The sequence below is a fragment of the Podarcis raffonei genome, chromosome 17 (genome assembly GCF_027172205.1).
Source record: "Podarcis raffonei isolate rPodRaf1 chromosome 17, rPodRaf1.pri, whole genome shotgun sequence".
Lineage (NCBI taxonomy): Eukaryota > Metazoa > Chordata > Lepidosauria > Squamata > Lacertidae > Podarcis > Podarcis raffonei.
Genome location: NC_070618.1, coordinates 22,174,854 through 22,195,736, shown reverse-complemented (window position 1 = coordinate 22,195,736; position 20,883 = coordinate 22,174,854). Strand labels below are relative to the sequence as shown.

Genomic DNA, 20,883 nt, shown 5'->3' with positions numbered 1-20,883 from the left:
TAAATCTGCAAGTTGTGCATATTCTGTCAATTTAAGTTGCCAGTCCTCTTTGATCGGGACCTTGCTCACTTTCCATTTTTCGGCTAACTAAACAGGGCCCGCAATTGTTGCAGAACAGGCTTGTATTTTAAAAACTTGCATCACAATCCCCTAGTCATTTGCTGCAAACTTTCCTAGTTACTATGTTGGAAGGTGCAGGTTCAAAAAGGACAGGCGTGTTTGCTGGATGCAAAGAAGTGTCTTTAAACAAAAACAGCTCACAAGCTTAAATCTCACTAAAATTAAGAAAGAGGATCAAGAACAGGTATTGAAGTAAAATTAGTAATACATATAATCTCAGGACCACTGTTTTCTAGAACAACAACAACATCTGGGATTCATTATTAGGCTTTATTGCTTCCTCTAGCACAGGGTTTCCCAAACTTGGGTCTCCAGCTGTTTTTGGACTACAACTCCCATCATCCCTGGCTAAAAGGACCAGTGGTCAGGGATGATGGGAACTGTAGTATAAAAACAGCTGGAAATTCAAGTTTGGGAAAGCCTGCGATAGGATTTCTGGACTAAATTTTGTTTTTCATTGTGTGTTTGTGTGGGCGCACAAGCGCAACAGCCTCTCTTTTCTTACAACAAACAGATTCTGCACAAAATGTACGGTAATCTCTCTCTGTCTTTTCCTTCTCTCTCTTCACAATCCCAGTCTGCAGTATGTATCTCAATACGAAGGTCACTAAGGAATACAACGAATGTTAATCATTGAAAGACACCTGAAACACAGGCAGGAAAGGAAAGATGTGTGTCTAAAGGAAAGTTTGCTGAAATTCAGCGGTCTGTAATTTTCAACTAGGCTTGGTAACCATGCCAAAACTTGCAGCTGTCAGGACTTTGAACTTCCTCTTATCTCTGCCTTCCACATTGTGCCTCTGCACAAGGTCAGAGACAATTCCCTTCCCAGCCACAATTTTGATGCACAAAAGGATGGCAGGAGGCTCGCTGGAGACTCCTGCACAGTCATGGTGCTGGTGGAACCAACTGTGGGCTCCACCTTAGTCTGAGATCTAGATTAAGCTTGCATTCCAACTCCCCACTTAAGAGAACACTGCTCTACAAGCAAGGAGAAATGTAGCGCTTTTCACTGGTTGCTTCTTTTGAAAAAAGCTTTCCTAGGGCCAGGTCAGATGACCGCCATCAGTGAACAGCTACTGCTTGAACAACATTCAAGTCCATCTGTGCAGAGCTCCTGCTCTGACAGGCATAAGCGCTGCCTTGCTAGGAGGCCACATGGCGCTTGCCAGCAAGCACTGAGTGATATGCGCATTGGTCAACACAACTTTTCTTATTACATCCATTTGGCGCAGCTAGCTGAAAATCCAATCTGAGCACACCAATAGCAGTTGCACAACATTCTCATTATGTGCTGCTGGAGTACTGCTCATGTGCTGAGAAGAACATTGTTCCAGGGACAGCCTAGGGTTGTATCCAATGAAGTTGTCCTGTTAGCGCAATGGCTTCTGCCTGGACAATAGGGCTTCCTCTCCCTCTCCTCACGTGCCCCATTCCTCTCTTCCAAATCCGCTCCAGAAGGTTGGGGGGAACCCCTAGAACAGATCTGAGGGGGTACAGGGAGAAGAATTCCTGTTGCACAGGTAGACCTCCTTCTGCTAATGGGACAATTGCTTTGGATATACCCCCTAATGCTATTGTCGTTGTTGTTGATTAGTCGTTTAGTCGTGTCCGACTCTTCGTGACCCCATGGACCAGAGCACGCCAGGCACTTCTGTCTTCCACTGCCTCCCGCAGTTTGGGCAAACTTATGCTGGTAGCTTTGAGAACACTGCCCAACCATCTTGTCCTCTGTCGTCCCCTTCTCCTTGTGCCCTCCATCTTTCTCAACATCAGGGTCTTTTCCAGGGAGTCTTCTCTTCTTATGAGGTGGCCAAAGTTTTGGAGCCTCAGCTTCTGAATCTGTCCTTCCAGTGAGCACTCAGGGCTGATTTCCTTCAGAATGGATCGGTTTGATCTTCTTGCAGCCTCCAGCCCCCCTAATGCTATGTAGGTTGCAAAACTCACTCTAATTTGCTGTACTAAAATTCTCTCAGATGTACTTCTCCCAAATGACCCTTATCTCTCTAGAAAATGACTCTGCTCCTAAACTGTGGCAACACCTTAGATTAAAACAAAAATGGGGGGGCGGGGGGAACACAATACAACTCACGTGAAGTCTTGTAGAATAACTCGGGCGGGTTTAAATGGCACTTCGATGTTCTTGTGTTGCATCACGTTCCAGTTTAGGATGTTTTCAACATCTCCCTTCTTTACCAGGAACTCGTCACAGTTGCGGACTGAGGCCTCCAGCAACACTCTGATAGAGAACGGCAAACGTTCTGGGAAGGAAAGCACCTCTGTTAGAAGCATGTGGAGACTAAAGCTATATGGTACATATGTACGGAGCTTAAACTGTAATATAGCGAAAAGGAGGTTCCATTCCATTGGTGGGGAGAAGTTGTAGCTCAAAACTTCTAAGTTACAACTAACCACAGTTCCTTGGTGCATGGTAGCTACACATTCAGAGACACATTTCTCCCTTTAATACTACACAGACCACCATTATGGAGATTTCTTTCTTTCTTTCTTTCTTTCTTTCTTTCTTTCTTTCTTTCTTCATAAGCCACTTTGAGATTCTGGATGAAAAGCTATGTAGAACTATTTTTAACTATGAATACAAACAAATACACATTTACAGTCATACCTTGGAAGCCGAATGCCTTGGGAGTCGAACATTTTGGCTCCCGAACGCCACAAACCCAGAAGTGAATGTTCCGGTTTGTGAACGTTCTTTGGAAGCCAAACGTCTGACATGGTTTCCATGGCTTCCAGTTGCGTGCAGGAAGCCTTCATTGTCGAACGTTTTCAGAAGTCGAACGGACTTCCGGAACGGATTCCATTCGACAGTGAAGGTACGACTGTACTTTTTTAAAAAATACCCATGCAGCCACATCATATGCAACTTCTGCACACATGTGAAGAACATAGGAAGCTACTTTGCACTAAGTTAGACCACTGGGTCCATCTAACGCAATCAGATTAGCAGTACTCTGGGATTTCAGACAGGGATCTCTCCCAGTCTTATTTGGAGATACCTGGGTTTGGACCTGGAACCTTCTCCATGCAAAGCAGGTGCTCCACAACCGAGCTAGAGAGTGGCAGCTCTCCAAGCCCAGTCCCCAGAGCTGTCTTTCCCATGGGGCTTAGTGGTGCATCACGCCATGGCGCTGGCCTCTGAGGGCGCCCCAGCAAGTGGGGGAGCTGGACGGCTTTGCCGGCAGCCTCCCCTTCCCCTGCATGCCCACCAGCTGCACCCCGTCAACCATATGACTGGCAGGCGTGCAGCTTCCCTCCCAAACCTCTGCGAGGATTGCTCTCCCGCAGCGGCATGGGGGAGAGTTGTGCCCCCCTGGATGGCTGGTAGTGTGCAGCTACGGCCACTCCAACACTATCCGTAGTAATTTGGGAGCGCTGGGCGGATATTTGCACCTTGGCACCGCATCTGCTAAAGACAGCCCTGCCAGTCCCACTACCAGACAGCCTCCTAACCAGAGATACCAGGGACTGGAACCAGAAACCTTCTGTTTGCTAAGCACATGATATGTCTTGTCCAAAGCGTAAGCTCAAGTGATGTGCGTGCATATGTGAACTGCCCCGAAAGCTGCAACTGCCAACCAACTTTCTTACAGGGAGCAACTCCTTCTGAACGTAACCAACGTACCATATCTTGGGTCTCCCAGACGGTTCAAATTGAAGAATTTTTTTGTCGCTTGGCTTGGGTCCAGCGGTTCCCTGAGATGCGCAAAAGGGTTGCTCATGGCTGAAATATCTTGGAAGTCACTGCAAATACAAGATGGGGCCACGCCAAGTTAAAAACTAGAGCAAGTTTAACTTTTATTGTTATTTATTTGATGTATTAGTCCCTTCACCATCAGGTCCCGGGTAGGTTTAAAATTCAGTATTAAAAACATTTTAAAACAAATTACAGTCACAGGAATAGGATGGGTCCTAATAACATGCATCTCAGGTGCCAAAGACCAAGGCCTTATATGTACAAATCTGGAATAACCTGCATATACAGTGGTGCCCCGCAAGACGAACGCCTCGCAAGACGGAAAACCCGCTAGACGAAAGGGTTTTCCGTTTTGGAGGCGCTTCGCAAAACGAATTTCCCTATGGGGTTGCTTCGCAAGACGAAAAAATCTTGTGAGTCCCCGCGGGTTTTTTTCGCTCCCCCCCCCCCTTTTCCTAAGCCGCTAAGCCGCTTATCAGCTATTCCGCTGATAAGCCGCTTAACAGCTGATCGCTGAAAGCCGCTAGACCGCTGTAGCGCTAATCCGCTAAGCTGTCAATGGGCTTGCTTCGCAAGACGAAAAACCGCTAGACGAAGAGAATCGAGGAACGGAGTCTTTTCGTCTTGCGAGGCACCACTGTAGTCAGATTACACATTCACTATGTTTTCTAAAAATTGCAGTTCTTACATAAATTGTAAACCAGTTCATCAGTTTTAACAGACAGTTCTCTCAAAAATCCCTTTGGAAATATAAAAATGGAAGTATAGAAATGGCAGGGCATCTTTCCACACACACACCTCCAAATATTTCCAGTACACCTTAGAAGGTGTTCCCTCTCTTTATTCCATGCCTTATTTCTTGCCTACCTTTGGCGCATCTCTCACATCACTGGGCTCAACACTTGATTTGGTGCTTCTTAACGTGCAAAGTGAGACGCAGGTGGCGCTGTGGTCTAAACCACTGAGTCTTGGGCTTGCCGATCAGAAGGTCGGCGGTTCGAATCCGAAAGCACGTCAAAGTGCAAGTAGATAAATAGGTACCACTCCGGCGGGAAGGTAAACGGCGTTTCTGTGCACTGCTCTGGTTCACCAGAAGCGGCTTAGTCATGCTGGCCACATGACCCGGAAGCTGTACACCGGCTCCCTCAGCCAATAAAACGAGATGAGCGTCGCAACCCCAGAGTCAGCCACGACTGGACCTAACGGTCAGGGGTACCTTTACTTTTTTTTTAACTTGCCTCTGCAGTCTTTTCGTAAGACAATCTTCAAAACTGTTTCAGTGTCAGCCTGAACACCTCTGCCAAGCACAATTATACATTTACTTAAATCTCCAAATTAGAAGGTTCCATGAGCATTAGGAACACAGGGAAGCTATAATAATAATAAAAACTAGAGAAGCATAGCAAGAGAATAAACAGTTTGGTGCATCTTGGTGGGGGGCATATTTTGGAAAGGAAACCCTCACAGGGGGGGGGGCTGGTTAAGCATGAGTTTTTCTCCGGATTCCAGACCACTGCAAACTAACAGAGGAAACATCCCAGACCCTCCAAGAATGTCCTGTTTTTACTTAAAGGTAAAGGGACCCCTGACCATTAGGTCCAGTCGTGACCGACTCTGGGGTTGTGGCGCTCATCTCGCTTTATTGGCCGAGGGAGCCGGCGTACAGCTTCCGGGTCATGTGGCCAGCATGACTAAGCTGCTTCTGGCGAACCAGAGCAGCGCACGGAAACGCCGTTTACCTTCCCGCCAGAGTGGTACCTATTTATCTACTTGCACTTTGACATGCTTTCGAACTGCTAGGTTGGCAGGAGCAGGGACTGAACAACGGGAGCTCACCCCATCGTGGGGATTCGAACCGCCGACCTTCCGATCGGCAAGCCCTAGGCTCTGTGGTTTAAACCTGCATCCCTGTTTTTACTTAGGATGTTGCTATTATCATTGGAGAAATGTTGGAGGGTGTGGAGTTATTCGACTCCCGAAGCAATCCTGTATAGGGAAGGTGTTTTTTTAATGTTTAATGTTTTATTATGTTTTTATATCTATGTTGGACGCTGCCCAGAGTGGCTGGGACAACCCAGTAAGATGTGTGGGGTATAAATAGTAATATTATCGTACTATGCAGAACTGGCAAAACTGACATACAAATTGCGAGACAAGGACAACTGTGACTTCAAAGAAGAATGGGAACTTTTACAAACTACTTAAGAAGACAACAAAATGAGTTGGACTCCTTGGCAGGTTTTGAATAAACATACACAAATTTATTGATTGTTAACATAATGGACAGATAATGTTAGGATTTATATAATTTTACAATATGCAGAGAATAACATGTATTGAGAAATCAGATCGAGGAACTGAGGGAAGCCTTGGGGGGAGGGTTTTTGGGGAAGGGGAAAAAATAATGAAGATGATTTGTTTTGATAATTTGTTATGTTGAAACTCTTAATAAAACCTAAAAAAACCTTTAAAAAAGTAATATTATCATTATGGAATGGGACGTCCTTATTTTCATTGGAGAATTGTTGGAATATGTATGATATTCCTGGTTTTCACTGAAAGACTGGAGAAGGGCATGGTGCCCATAAATGCACAGAATCCACCAGTTCATTTAACTTAATGGTTATCTGCTGTCATTCATGTTGCTGCTTCTCCAAACAGGAGCTGGCGGAAACCAAGTCATCCATCGAGAAAGAAGAGAGAAACGAAGCAGTTGTGCAAACTCCCACAAATCTGTGCTGACTTGAGGCTGCCAGCAGCCAGTCACAGAAACCAGGTTGCATTAGAATAAACAAGAACTCCACCTACATACACTTGCAAAATTCGGGGGGGGGACGGGAGAGTGAGAGAATTAAACGCAGCAGACATGTCACTTCATGTCAGATCATTTATACTGCTGCTGAACTACAACTCCCATCATGCCCTGGCCATTGGATATGCTGGGCTGGGGCTGATAGGAGTTGGAGTCTAGCGACATTGGGAGGGTCACGGGTTTTGCAACCCTGATTTAAGCCAGCAGCCAGGTGGGGTGGGGTGGGGGTCTATTTACAACCAAGTTATAGATTGCTAAATATCCCTTGAAAAGTAGAACCCAGGATAAACCTGAGCTCTGCTGGTAAATTGTGGATTATTTTGCTCGGCTTTACACATGGAATTAACTGCCACTTTAATAAGAACTTCCTGAAATAACATTATAACGTGGTTATGGTGTGAGCGTGAGAGGAGATTTAAGTTACGTCCCCGTTCCAAGGTATTATTTGCATAACGAGAGACAAGTTATATTCCACAAAGTATAAACACCAGGGCACCAGGATAAAGGTATGTGGAGCAAAGTTCATTTGTTGCAAAAACTGTTTCACAAGTTCCCTTTTACAGTGGCTGCAAATCCAGCTCCAGATAGACAAGTTGGGATTCTGCCACCAGCCTCAAAAAGCAGCACAAGATCTATGCAGTTTGTCTTGACATCTGGATCTGAAACAGAAATGAATTCTATACATTTCCCAATTTTCAACCGCAGAGGAGCAACGGCACCATTATAGCCCAGGCAGAATGATGCCTTTGATTACTCGTTCTTCTGATTATACAGTCCCAGTGCTGCAACAGATAGACCATTTACACGGCAGACACCATGTTACTTACAAACTTGCTCTGCTGTGAATAGATGCCATTCAGTGCAGAAGCTTATTCCAAAGCCAAGCCAACAGCCAGAGAAATAGAAGCTTTAAGGGTGTTTATGATCTAATGAAGAAACTGGAGGAAGCGTCTGGGATATTTGGGCAAATGGTTAAACCTCTCGCCTAGTAAAAATACAGTGGTACCTCGGGTTACATATGCTTCAGGTTACATACGCTTCAGGTTACAGACTCCGCTAACCCAGAAATAGTACCTCGGGTTAAAAACTTTGCTTCAGGATGAGAACAAAAATCGGGCAGCGGCAGCAGGAGGCCCCATTAGCTAAAGTGGTGCTTCAGGTTAAGAACAGTTTCAGGTTAAGAACGGACCTCCAGAACGAATTAAGTACTTAACCCGAGGCACCACTGTAAAAGAAATCTTTCGAAAAGGCAAACCCCATTGCTCATCAGTTTGCACCATTTCCCTCTATATTCTGGGATTCTGGATAAAAGAACACTTGCTTTGCTGGCCTGAATCAGCACAGTCATATCTCGGGTTGCGCGATTTCGGGTTGCGCACTGCACCGAACCCAGAAGTACCGGAACAGGTTACTTCCAGGTTTCGGCGCTTGCGCATGCACAGAAGTGCTAAATTGCGCTTTTCGTGTGCACAGAAGCGCTGAATCGCAACCCACGCGTAAGCAGACGCAGCGCTGCGGGTTGTGAACATGCTTCCTGCACGGATCATGTTTGCAACCCAAGCGTCCACTGTAGTTAGAATTTCTTGGTTAAGGAGAAAACCGCTCCACTTCCGGGTGGGGCGATATTGCAGTCAGGCCTCGTGGTCTCCGCACAGCATTCGGGGTGTCCCTGGCCGCACTGCGGCCCCCAGCCAGCCAATCCAGGTGGCTGGGGGGCGTGGCTTACCCCGTTTAAAGCAGCCACGTGACCAGGGAGTCCTCCTATTTGGCTCCCGTTTCCACGGTTCCTGACCTGCTTCCATGGTTCCTGTCCGAAGCCTGGGTGGAGACTAGGGCCATGGCATGACCTTCCAGTGACTCTGGGGGAAGCTCTGAGTTTATGTGCATCAATAGGCCTCCCCCTACTGGTGGTTAACCCTTGTGAGACTTCCTGCATGTCGAGCAGGAGTCAGATATGGTCGTTCAAGCCAATGCCTAAGCCAGTACCACTCACATTCTGTAACCAATAAAGTTGTGGCCCAAATTTGTCCATTTAACCTGATATACGGTGTCTTAAAAAACAGAGACATCACCTTGCCAACAAAGGTCCGTATAGTAAAAGCTATGGTTTTCCCAGTAGTGATGTATGAAAGTGAGAGCTGGACCATAAAGAAGGCTGATCGCCGAAGAATTGATGCTTTTGAATTATGGTGCTGGAGGACTCTTGAGAGTCCCATGGACTGCAAGAAGATCCAACCTATCCATTCTTAAGGAAATCAGCCCTGAGTGCTCACTGGAAGGACAGATCCTGAAGCTGAGGTTCCAATACTTTGGCCACCTCATGAGAAGAGAAGACTCCCTGGAAAAGACCCTGATGTTGGGAAAGATGGAGGGCACAAGGAGAAGGGGACAACAGAGGATGAGATGGTTGGACAGTGTTCTTGAAGCTACGAACATGAGTTTGACCAAACTGCGGGAGGCAGTGGAAGACAGGAGTGCCTAGCGTGCTCTGGTTCATGGGGTCACGAAAAGTCGGACACAACTAAACGACTAAACGACTAAACAACAACAACGGTGTCAAAGTGCTATTATTCTACATAGGAGGGAGGCCTCGGGGTCTTGACACGCAACAAGAGGATCTAGCCAAATCTTCCCCACCCTGATGCCCTCCAGATATTTTAGTGAGTGATAGAAACTCAGATATATAAGCTAGGTGCCAAAAGGCTCCTTAAAACAAGGTTGCCATCGCCTAAACAGAATGTCTCGTTGCCATTTGGGGGCAAGATGGCTCTACATATGGCACTATGCCCAAATTGCCTCTTGGCATTTTAGCAAAGAGCTAGTTTAATACGCATATGATTTCCAAAGGTTGCATCCTGCTACCTGATCATTCCTTTAAGGATATTTGGCAAGGAGGGCAATACCTAATTTAGTACAAGGGGTTTGGGCAACATTGGGTGAGATTTTGCAAGCCTACTAATTCGAGAAATTTCAACAGCCAAGAGGAGCTGAAGTAATTCGCAAACTGATTTAATCTACACAGCAAAGTCTTTAATCTTGATTGCCACTGTATTTAAATCACTTTATCTCCATTAGAGACACTACCCTTAATTGGCATATATCTGCAGTTGCTTCATGATAATGGGAACCTAACATTTAAAAATGAGATCTTAATAAAGTAAGGTTTAACCTTAATTCCATGCCCCATGTCTGTTTATTCACTTTGTACTCCCCCACCTCCTGTCCTGCTACTTGCAGTGAAATCAGGGATACATTTTGCAGTTCCTTCCCCATTTTCTTCTCTATGAGTAGGAATGGGCAGCCTGTGCTTCTGATGAACACAGAATCTCCCCAGCCCAGTTGTTCATTTCTGTTAACAGCAATGGGAACTAGGACTGGATAAGGTTCTTTCCCAGTCTCATCACAGGGCGAGTAAAATCCTGCAGTACAGTGGTACTTCAGGTTAAGTACTTAATTCGTTCCGGAGGTCTGTTCTTAACCTGAAACTGTTCTTAATCTGAAGCACCACTTTAGCTAATGGGGCCTCCTGCTGCCCAATTTCTGTTCTTATCCTGAAGCAAAGTTCTTAACCTGAAGCACTATTTCTGGGTTAGTGGAGTGTGTAACCTGAAGCATATGTAACCTGAAGCGTATGTAACCTGTATGTACACTGTACAAGTAACCAACAGACAGGCATTTGCTTGAAATAATATGAAATATTCATTCTATTTCCAACATTCAGGACAGAGCGCTGTTACTTGTAGGGCCACGATGGCACCACGCATGCACAAGAGGTAGACACCAGCAGACCTGGGGGGTGAGGGGGCAGGTTTGCAGAAAAATATATGTAGGGGGGGAATCCTTAAGAGGAGTGTGGAACCCTCAAAGCAGCCCAGCGAAGATTAAGTGTCCTTAGAGGCAATGGGATGCTGGTGTGAGGGAAAATGGAATGGAGTACAGTGGTACCTTGGGTTACAGATGCTTCAGGCTACAGACGCTTCAGGTTACAGACTCTGCTAACCCAGAAATAGTATCTCGGGTTAAGAACTTTGCTTCAGGATGAGAACAGAAATTGTGCGGCGGCGGCAGCAGGAGGCCCCATTAGCTAAAGTGGTACCTCAGGTTAAGAACAGTTTCAGGTTAAGAATGGACCTCCAGAATGCATTAAGTTCTTAACCCGAGGTATCATGAAGAGGACATGGCTGGGGCAGGCACAGTGAACACGTTTGTTACAAATTTCACTCTTCAGAAATATGATCCCTTGAAATAAAAGGAAGTCCCCTCCTACTGTACATGGCTATGATGGGATACCAGATGAACCACGAGTGAACTTTTAGACTGCACTGCCTGGAGGTTTCCTCCAAAGCCTTGACAACCAGGCAGAAACTGAAGAAAGAAAAACCCCACCCTTATGTAACTTTGTAAATTTCAGCATGTAAATGTTTCTCAGTTTCCAGGGGAAAGCATTCACAAAGAGATTAGAGATTTGACTGCAGCCAATTTATGCATTTAATCCAGATCACAGTAGCTCTGAACGTTGCCCTAAATACAGCCTTTTCTGATGTCACAAAGCACAGATGTGTTGCTTTTCGACTGAAAAACCGAGGTACCTGTGTGCTCTTTTTCCGCCTTCACGTCCACCCCTGAACTTGTCACATCCGAACCATGTGTTTAAAGCACGACGATTCCCCCCAAAGAATTGTGGGAGCTGCAGTTTGCCTCTCACAGAGCTACAATTCCCGCAGTTCCAAGGATTCTTTGCAGGGCGGGGAAAGCTTTAAATGTATGGTGGAGATGTTCTGAACAAGGTTCTTACAAGGCTTTCTTGTTGGCCACAAGGCAAAAGCGTAGTGCTCACACTTCTCTTTGGCAACAGCACCTGAGAAATACCAAGCGACAGTTGGTGAATGGAAGCTAACATTCACAAAAAAATTACATCGTTCCAGATGTCATTTTATTTGCCTACCAGACCTTCGTTCTGGGAACACCTGAGGAACAGATTTGTTACAGATTGTTTTCCCAGCTGCAACCTGGCACTCAACAGATGTTTTTGACTGCAGCTTTCATCAGCCTCAGCTAGCCAAAAGTCAGGAATGATGGGCGTTGGAGTCCTAAGTATTTGGCTGTTGCTAAGTTAGGGATGGCTGTTTTAGGAGATGGGATAGCTTCTTTCTAGGTAAGCCATAATAGTGTTTATTTATGGACAAAGGGAACTCCCCCCCAAAAAAAAACCCTTTGGTTTTCATAGCAAATGTCCTCTCCAACCCCACTTTAAGTTTCAGAGGATCATATGCTCTCTTTGCCAGTTTCCAGGATTACCGTATTTTTTGCTCTATAAGACGCACTTTCCCCTCCTAAAAAGTAAGGGGAAATATGTGTGCGTCTTATGGAGCGAATGCAGGCGGGAGGCTCTGCTCAGCGCTCCCTTTAAAAAGCTGTGTGGAGTGTGTGTGTGGCTCTTGGGGGCTTTTCCCTGAGGAGAGAGAAGTGCTGCCCTTCTCCCCCCTTGGGGAAAAGCCCCCAAGAGCCTCACACACACACCATGAGGCTCTTTAAATGGAGCATGCCTCTTGGGGGAGCCTTCATCCCGCTGCCCTGAAGAGGCTTCGCACGGCTATCCCAGAAGCCAGGACAGCAAGAGGCCATCCCAGAAGCCAGATCCCTCTTGCTGTTCTGGCTTCTGGGATTCAGAATATTTTTTTTCTTGTTTTCCTCCTCCAAATACTAGGTGCGTCTTATGGTCTGGTGCATCTTATAGAGCAAAAAATACGGTATGCGCCTTAACTAAGAGGGAAGGTGTCCAGCATCACACTTCTGAAAAAATTGGGGGGGGGGGCATGTGAAAGGTGGAAGGGAGTACAACATTTTAACTTTCCAGAAACATAATGCTGGTATAAGCAACAACTCCAGGGATACCACTAAATATGGTATTTATAGAAGGGGCCTGTAGTCAGAGCTTAGGGTAAATAGCTGAACTTGTTTGCATGGAAATAGCAGTGTTTAAATACTGAATTCAAAACTGCAGCTTTGTTTTTGCTAGATCAGCATATCTCAATCTTCCGAGAGCACACTTCCTTTTCTTAATAAAAACTGGAGGTGTTCTGAACACACACACACCCAGTGTTAGGAAAGCTAGGAGCCAAATGGCTCCTAAGACCTGGGTTGTGGGCAGCAAAACAGAATATCTAGTCACCATAGTGGGGGGGGGGCGACAACACTTGTTATTTATTATTTTGATAAGCGTAAATTAATACACATTCACATAAGTGACAAATTGTTAATATCACATTTTTAGCAGAAATTATTAATACATGTTTAATTTGGTGTTGGGACGCAGGAGGCACTGTGGATTAAACCACTGAGCCTAGGGCTTGCCGATCAGAAGGTCAGTGGTTCGAATCCCCATGACGGGGTGAGCTCCCATTGCTCAGTCCCTGCTCCTGCCAACCTAGCAGTTCAAAGTGCAAGTAGATAAATAGGTACCACTCTGGCGGGAAGGTAAACGGCGTTTCCGTGCACTGCTCTGGTTCACCAGAAGCGGCTTAGTCATGCTGGCCACATGACCCAGAAGCTGTACGCCGGCTCCCTTGGCCAGTAAAGCGAGATGAGCGCCGCAACCCCAGAGTCATCCGCGAGTGGACCTAACAGTCAGGGGTCCCTTTACCTTTACCTTTAATTTGGTGTTGACAATAAAAATATTGGTACCATACTTCAGTTTTCAAAACACTATACTCTTTATTGTTAAACCCCTTAAAATATACTTTGAGGCTTCAAAGCACATACATTTCAGTAATCCTTGAGCATCAGCCAGGCACAAAAAATGGCACCCAGACTTTTTGAGGTGCTCGAAAATGAAGAATCTTTTGGTGCAAAATGCACCTGGCACCCTGCTAATTTCAAACCCGGCACACACCCCGCTTGAGGGGTTACCTATGCTCATTCTTGCCAGATCCTCATGCATCTGCATGCATCACTGTTCTGGGCATACATCTTGAATGTAGGAATGACAGGCCAGAGCAGTGGTTCATATAGACGAACAGGGCAGCTTCTTCAAGGCAGATAACGATACTTGCATCACAAGTGAGCGAATGGGCCTAACACAACCACTGCAAACACATGGTAGAATTACCTGCCCTCAGAAGAGGCTTGTTGGGAAAAGACGCAGCCAGAGCAGTGAATCACACAGAGACACAGTAGGCAGACTCCTCTGTGGATGGGCACTCTGGCCTCACAGGAGTCATTTTATAACTCAGGACACACCAGCGTGATCTGGCACACTGGGAAAATACGAGGGTAGCCTTGCACATGAGAGTTTTGATCTGAGTACATTATTAATCTTTTATTATCAAATCTTGCAGATAAACCAGGTTGCAACAACAAGCTGGCTGCAAGATCCTGGCACCACATTGTACAGAGTTTGATGGATTGTATCACCAGGTTGCAAAAGCTTGAATTATGTTGCACTCCTCAAACACTGCAAACATTATTCCAGTTTATTGACAATGGGCAACAGCAGCAGGAGGAGGGTGGGTGGGGAGCAAATTGTTACAGCACTCCTCACCTAAAAAGAAGAGGCAAAACGAATGTGTAATTAGGTGTAATCTGGGAAGGCACTCTGTCTGCTGTTAGATTACAAGAAACCTAGTATTTCTAGCAAAATTCTACAATAAGGGTAGAAGTGCTCCTCTGTCACTGCCAGGACTGTGTATTCTTTGCACTGCTGTTAACTTCTTTTGTATGGTTTTTTTTTAATGCAATAAATAAATAATATCTCCTGTAGTATCTACCATGCAGTTACAGTATCCCTGACAGATAACCAGCCAACCTCTCTTTAAACGCTTCCAGTTTGGCGCAGCCCACCACCTCCTGATGCAATCTGCTTCACTTTCGAACAAAATGGCAATGGCGCTCAGAAAGTTGCTGGATCTGAGTTCTGGTGAGCTCCAGCTGGAAAAACAATTCCCGATGCTACTGCATATACAACAGGGATAAGGAACCTTTGACCCATCAGATGCTACAACTCCCATCAGCCCGGACCAGTATGGCCAACGGCCAGCGATGATGGGAGTTCCGTGTCCGAAATTAGCCAGGCGCCAGGGTCCAGACTGACCTGGATCCAATTGCGGCCATGTGGAGATCTCTGGATGCCAGGTGTGTGACTGGGGACAGCAGACTGGTTTGGACTCAGTCTGACCCTCATGTTTCCCTCCCCTTATGGTTTTGACTTTTAAAATGAGGCTGCATTTTAAATTGCATTTTAACCTGTATTTTAAATTGTTTTCTTTTTCTTTACTTTTTTCATATTATGTTTTTACTGAAATTTTATTGGTGTTAGCCGCCCTGAGCCCGGCTCTGGCTGGGGAGGGCGGGGTATAAATAAGATTTATTATTATTATTATTAAAATGCCCTTTGCAAGAGGATCTGAAATATTTCCCTTGAACTCTGAATTTGTTTCATGTTGTAAATCGCGTTGAGAGATTCTATTGTGGCGACCGCAACATAGCTTTAAGGTGCCATTCGGCGATTAGCTTACGCATCGGAGTTTCTGACACTGTGAGTTCTAGTTCCGCAACATCTGGAGGGCGAAAAGATACTCAAGCACAACACAGGCTGGAATCAGTTCAACATTACCTGTGATGCTCTACCTGTCTTTTAAATCAGAACCAGTGAAGGCAGTGAAGGTTCTGTGTGAGTGTCTGGAGGCGGTTGGAGGATGGATGGCGGCTAACAGATTGAGATTGAATCCTAACAAGACAGAAGTATTGTTTTTGGGGGACAGGAGGCGGGCAGGTGTGGAGGATTCCCTGGTCCTGAATGGGGTAACTGTGCCCCTGAAGGACCAGGTGCGCAGCCTGGGAGTCATTTTGGACTCACAGCTGTCCATGGAGGCACAGGTCAAATCCGTGTCCTGTTTAGCAGCTCCATCTGGTACGTAGGCTGAGACCCTATCTGCCTGCGGACTGCCTCGCCAGAGTGGTGCATGCTCTGGTTATCTCCCGCTTGGACTACTGCAATGCACTCTACGTGGGGCTACCTTTGAAGGTGACCCGGAAACTACAACTAATCCAGAACATGGCCGCTAGACTGGTCACTGGGAGCGGCCGCCGAGACCACATAACACCGGTCTTGAAAGACCTACATTGGCTCCCAGTACGTTTCCGAGCACAATTCAAAGTGTTGGTGCTGACCTTTAAAGCCCTAAACAGTCTCGGTCCAGTATATCTGAAGGAGTGACTCCATCCCCATCGTTCTACTCGGACACTGAGGTCCAGCACCGAGGGCCTTCTGGCGGTTCCCTCACTGAGAGAAGCCAAGTTACAGGGAACCAGGCAGAGGGCCTTCTTGGTAGTGGTGCCCGTCCTGTGGAACACCCTCCCACCAGATGTCAAAGAGAACAACAACTACCAGACTTTTAGAAGACATCTGAAGGCAGCCCTGTTTAGGGAAGCTTTTAATGTTTGATGTATTACAGTATTTTAATATTCTTTTGGAAGCCGCCCAGAGTGGCTGGGGAAGCCCAGCCAGATAGGCGGAGTATAAATAATAAATTATTATTATTATTATTATTATTATTATTATTATTATTATTATGCTACCTGCTCTCTCCTCCTCACCAAGCCCCTGGATACTGGCCCTCCCAGGACAACACACTTCTCATCCCATACTGTGTTGTTAGGAGAAAATGGTCTGCAAGGTCCTAGAAACTTATAATGCTCAGCAAGGCTGAATCTGTAAGCACCTTGATCTCCCTTTCAATACGCACAGAAGCCCACCAGAGAGAGGACCTCCAAACCAAAAATGGTCCTCCTCTGCAGTTGAGAAATAAGCCTCTGTCTTTGGAAAACCAACCCTGAACTTTGCTCCTGCCTGACAAGCAGGCCAAGCAGAGGAGGGGAGGGAAAGAAAGGCAGGCGATCTGAACAGAGACAACAGGAGAAGACAACAGGCAGAGAAACGTGGGTTTTTTTTTAAGACCGCCAAGAATAAATGGAAAGTGCAATCCGACACACTGTCTGCTCAGAAGTCAGTCCCACGGAGTCCAGCAGTGACTACTTGCTAGGTAAGGACTGCAGCCTTTGAAATAATTCTTTAAGCAAATCAAGTGCCGTTAAGCTTAATGCTGGTCTTTTTATTTTTATTTTAATCGCCAGCAAACTTGCAATCTCAAACTGAAGTGTTGCCACATCCATGGATGAGTAAGCATGCAATCCTAAGCAAAATTCACCAGAAGTCAAGGCGTATTACTTCTTTTGAAACGTGGCGAGGAACGGAGCTGCGAGGCCCTTTTTACGAGGGACACATCCCTGCACCCTTTCCGTATTATTTATACAAAGAGAGAGAGAGAGATTTAAAGTTGGGCGGGAATCCTTTCCCCAAACCTGACCCTTTAACGAGCTCCAAAAGTGACCTGGCCCGCACCTGCAAGCCCGCTTTGGAGCAAGAAACGGGAGAGAGAGAGAGAGAGAGAGAGAGAGAGAGAGAGACGTCGCTTAGGATCGCGCGCAGCTAGAAGCCAAGGCCCCGGGCAGTAACAGCAGGGCGACCCTCCCCGTATTTTACTCGTCCTGACTGCAGCGGGGGCTCCTACTCCCAGGAAAGCGAGGTTAGGCCCGCCGCCGCCCGGGGCTTCTGGCCAGACAGGATCGGGCTGCGCGCCTCACAGGATCGGGCTGCGCGCCCAGGCAGCCTCGACCTTCGGCCCGCTCCGCCCGCCTTGCAGAAGCAAGTCCTCCCTGCTTCCTCCAGAGCAAGCGCGGCCTCCTGGCCGGGCTTCCTCTTGAGTAAGGAAGCGGCTAAGAGGCGTCTGCGGCTCCTCGCGAGGAAAGGCGGAGAGGCTCCGCGGACGCGGCGCTTACCTGCGCGGCAGGAGGGTCGCGAAGCGGAGAAGGGCGCGCGCAGGTTAGGCGCCCCGAGACCGGCGCCTGCGAAGCAGCAGCAGTAGCAGCAGCAGCAGCAGCGGGGGCCGCGCCACTCTCGCTCCGCCCACCGCCCAGCTGGCCGTTCCTACGGCCCACCCACCTCGGGTCGCAGCAGGAGGCGGACGCGTCCCTTCCTCCCGCCCTCCCGCCGCCTCGGGGGAGACTTCCCTCCGCCTCCGCGGCTCGGCTTCTCCCGCGCCCTCTGCTGGGCTGCTGCGGAGAAGCGGGGAAGCAGAGAGCAAGCCTGGGGGCAGCGGGGAGCGGGGTCGTCTAGTCTAAGGGGGGCCCACTTGAATGAAATACTGATTTTATTAAACAATTAAATCAATAAAGGTCAATAGCAATACATAGCAATCTGAAGTTCTGTCCCCGCCCTAACAAAAATCCTGCCTACGGCGCCCATGCACACCCCCGGTCATCTAGTCCAAGAATGAAATACTGATTTTATCGATCAATAAAATCAATAAAGATCAATGGAAATACACAGCGATCTGAGGTTCTCCCTCCGCCATAACAAAAATCCTGGCTACGCCCATGCCCCCCCCACCGGGTCATCGAGTCCAAGGGGGCCCACTTGAATGAAATACTGATTTTATCGATCAATAAAAGCAATTGAAATCAATATTATTGCTTCCCCAAGGGGGTCTTAGCCTCGTAAGGAGGACTGGACCCTCGGAAGGAGCACGGTTGTGGAAATGACAGAGACCACACCAGGACTGGCGAAAAAGCAAAGTCTGATCTTTATTTTCAAAGAACAGAAGACTGTTGGGCGGAGTGAGAACCTTGAACAAAGGAACTGCCTTTACTTAAATACCTTTTCATTTCCATACTGATCAGTGATACAGAAAAATGACAGAAACGGCACGAAGAGAGGATTAACATAAGGTAAGTGGGATGTTGTAAGATCTTGGGTGGTGTTAATGAAGATATTGTCCACTTTGAGGTTGGGAACAAAACATTTCCTTTTCAGCAGATATTGACTAACAGTTCTGCTTTTTGCTTCATTTTCAGAAGAAATTCCAGAGGTTTTGGGGTGATCGGTATGCAGATTAAACGGCTGGATATTTAGGAAACGGTTATCAGTGTTGGTGTGAAGTTCCGCTCTGCATACTTTTATTAATTAAACTGATTTTATGTTGCATTTTGTGTGTACTGTATTCACGATGTCATTTGTAGACCCAGTAGGTGGCGCTGTGGTGCTTGAAGGTATTTTGACAGCACGTGTCAGAATATTGACAGATCAAGCATACGGCAATGGAAAGTCACATAGAATATAAAATCTTTGGCTACATTCTTCCAGTTACATTTTTCTATTCAAGTTACATTTTCTAGTGTAATAAAACACTTTTGTAAGATACAGAAAGGCGATACATTCGATAAGAAAAACACTTTTTAGAAAGATACAAAAGGCGATACATTTGATAGAGTCAACAGTTGCATTCCTCAGCTACATTCTTTAGTGGTATTACAGCGATACAGCGATACAGAAGGAAAATATACAAGTAAAAAGATACATTCTTTTGCTAGCATAGAAATACGAAACACTGAGAGGTTCATTTATTAACTCCCCTCTCTGATCATGGCTTCTCTTAAAAGGTAAAGGTAAAGGGACCCCTGACCATTAGGTCCAGTCGTGACCGACTCTGGGGTTGCGGCGCTCATCTCGCTTTATTGGCCGAGGGAGCTGGTGTACAGCTTCCGGATCATGTGGCCAGCATGACTAAGCCGCTTCTGGCGAACCAGAGCAGCTCACGGAAACGCCGTTTACCTTCCCGCTAGAGCGGCACCTATTTATCTACTTGCACTTTGACGTGCTTTCGAACTGCTAGGTTGGCAGGAGCAGGGACTGAACAATGGGAGCTCACCCCGTTGCAGGGATTCAAACCGCCCACCTTCTGATCGGCAAGTCCTAGGCTCTGTGGTTTAACCCACAGCGCCACCCGTGTCCCATGGCTTCTCTTATGACCCAATAAATCAATAAAGTTCAATAGCAATACATAGCAATGAGAGGTTCTCCCCCCCCCCCCGCCCTAACAAAAATCCTGGCTACGCCCATGCCTCCCCCCCCCGGTCATCTAGTCCAAGGGGACCCACTTGAATCAAATATTGATTTTATCAATCAATAAATCAATAAAGATCAATGGAAATACATAGCAATCTGAGGTTCTCCCCCTGCCCTAACAAAAATCCTGGCTACGCCCATGCCCCCCCTTTTTTATATAAAGGTAAAGGTAAAGGTACCCCTGCCCGTACGGGCCAGTCGTGTCCGACTCTAGGGTTGTGCGCCCATCTCACTTAAGAGGCCGGGGGCCAGCGCTGTCCGGAGACACTTCCGGGTCACATGGCCAGCGTGACAAGCTGCATCTGGCGAGCCAGCGCAGCACACGGAACGCCGTTTACCTTCCCGCTAGTAAGCGGTCCCTATTTATCTACTTGCACCCGGGGGTGCTTTCAAACTGCTAGGTTGGCAGGCGCTGGGACCGAGCAACGGGAGCGCACCCCGCCGCGGGGATTCGAACCGCCGACCTGACGATCGGCAAGTCCTAGGCGCTGAGGCTTTTACCCACAGCGCCACCCGCGTCCCCATTTTTGATATACCACCCCAAAAACTCCAACCTCCAAAAGGAGGAGAGGGTTACAGGGGCTTTAAGGGACTTAGAGATGTGGCACATTGAGGGCCGAAAAAGAAGTCGTAGCCTCAGACTCTACACAGACTCACACGGGTCCGTCCGCCTGGCTGAGGAGACGAGGAAAAGGGCACCCTTGGAGCCAGGAGGACGGAAACCAAGGCAGCAAGCTGAGGACAGCGAGGCCAGCAGCTGTCAGGGTAGCATGGGGAGCAAAATTTGCCCCACAAGAAACTGGGCCCGGGGCCACAGCTATCCCTCACCTCACCCACACGATACCACTGAAGGAACTACGGCATAAATCCATAAATACAGTGGTACCTCGGGTTACAGATGCTTCAGGTTACAGGCGCTTCCGGTTACAGAAGCCAGAAATAGTACCTCGGGTTAAGAACTTTGCTTCAGGATGAGAACAGAAATCATGTGGCGGTAGCGGGAGGCCCCATTAGCTAAAGTGGTGCTTCAGGTTAAGAACAGTTTCAGGTTAAGAACGGACCTCCAGAATGAATTGAGTTCTTAACCCGAGGTACCACTGTAATAGAATTGTACAGTTGGAAAGGACCCTAAGGGACATATAGGCCAACCCTCTGCAGCACAGGAATGTGCCGCTGTCCCAAATGGGGATCAAACCTGCAACCTTGGCGTTATCAGCACCATGCTCTAACCAATAATTCAGATATACAGTGGTACCTCTGCTTGCGAACGGGATC

At 47.1% G+C, this 20,883-nt stretch overlaps 1 protein-coding gene across 1 annotated transcript in view; it reads right to left on the bottom strand.

Moving 5' to 3' along the window:
• The window catches only part of ACO1 (aconitase 1), a 52,746-nt gene extending 35,142 nt beyond the window's left edge, over positions 1–17,604 (bottom strand). The window contains exons 1-3 of the mRNA XM_053371132.1: positions 17,484–17,604; positions 3,764–3,882; positions 2,213–2,381 (exon numbers count right to left, since the gene is read on the bottom strand). Of these exons, the coding sequence (XP_053227107.1) occupies positions 2,213–2,381; positions 3,764–3,860 (266 nt within the window). The 5' untranslated portion in view covers positions 3,861–3,882; positions 17,484–17,604. The remainder of the gene's footprint in view (positions 1–2,212; positions 2,382–3,763; positions 3,883–17,483) is intronic.
• Between the last annotated feature and the right edge of the window lie 3,279 nt (positions 17,605–20,883).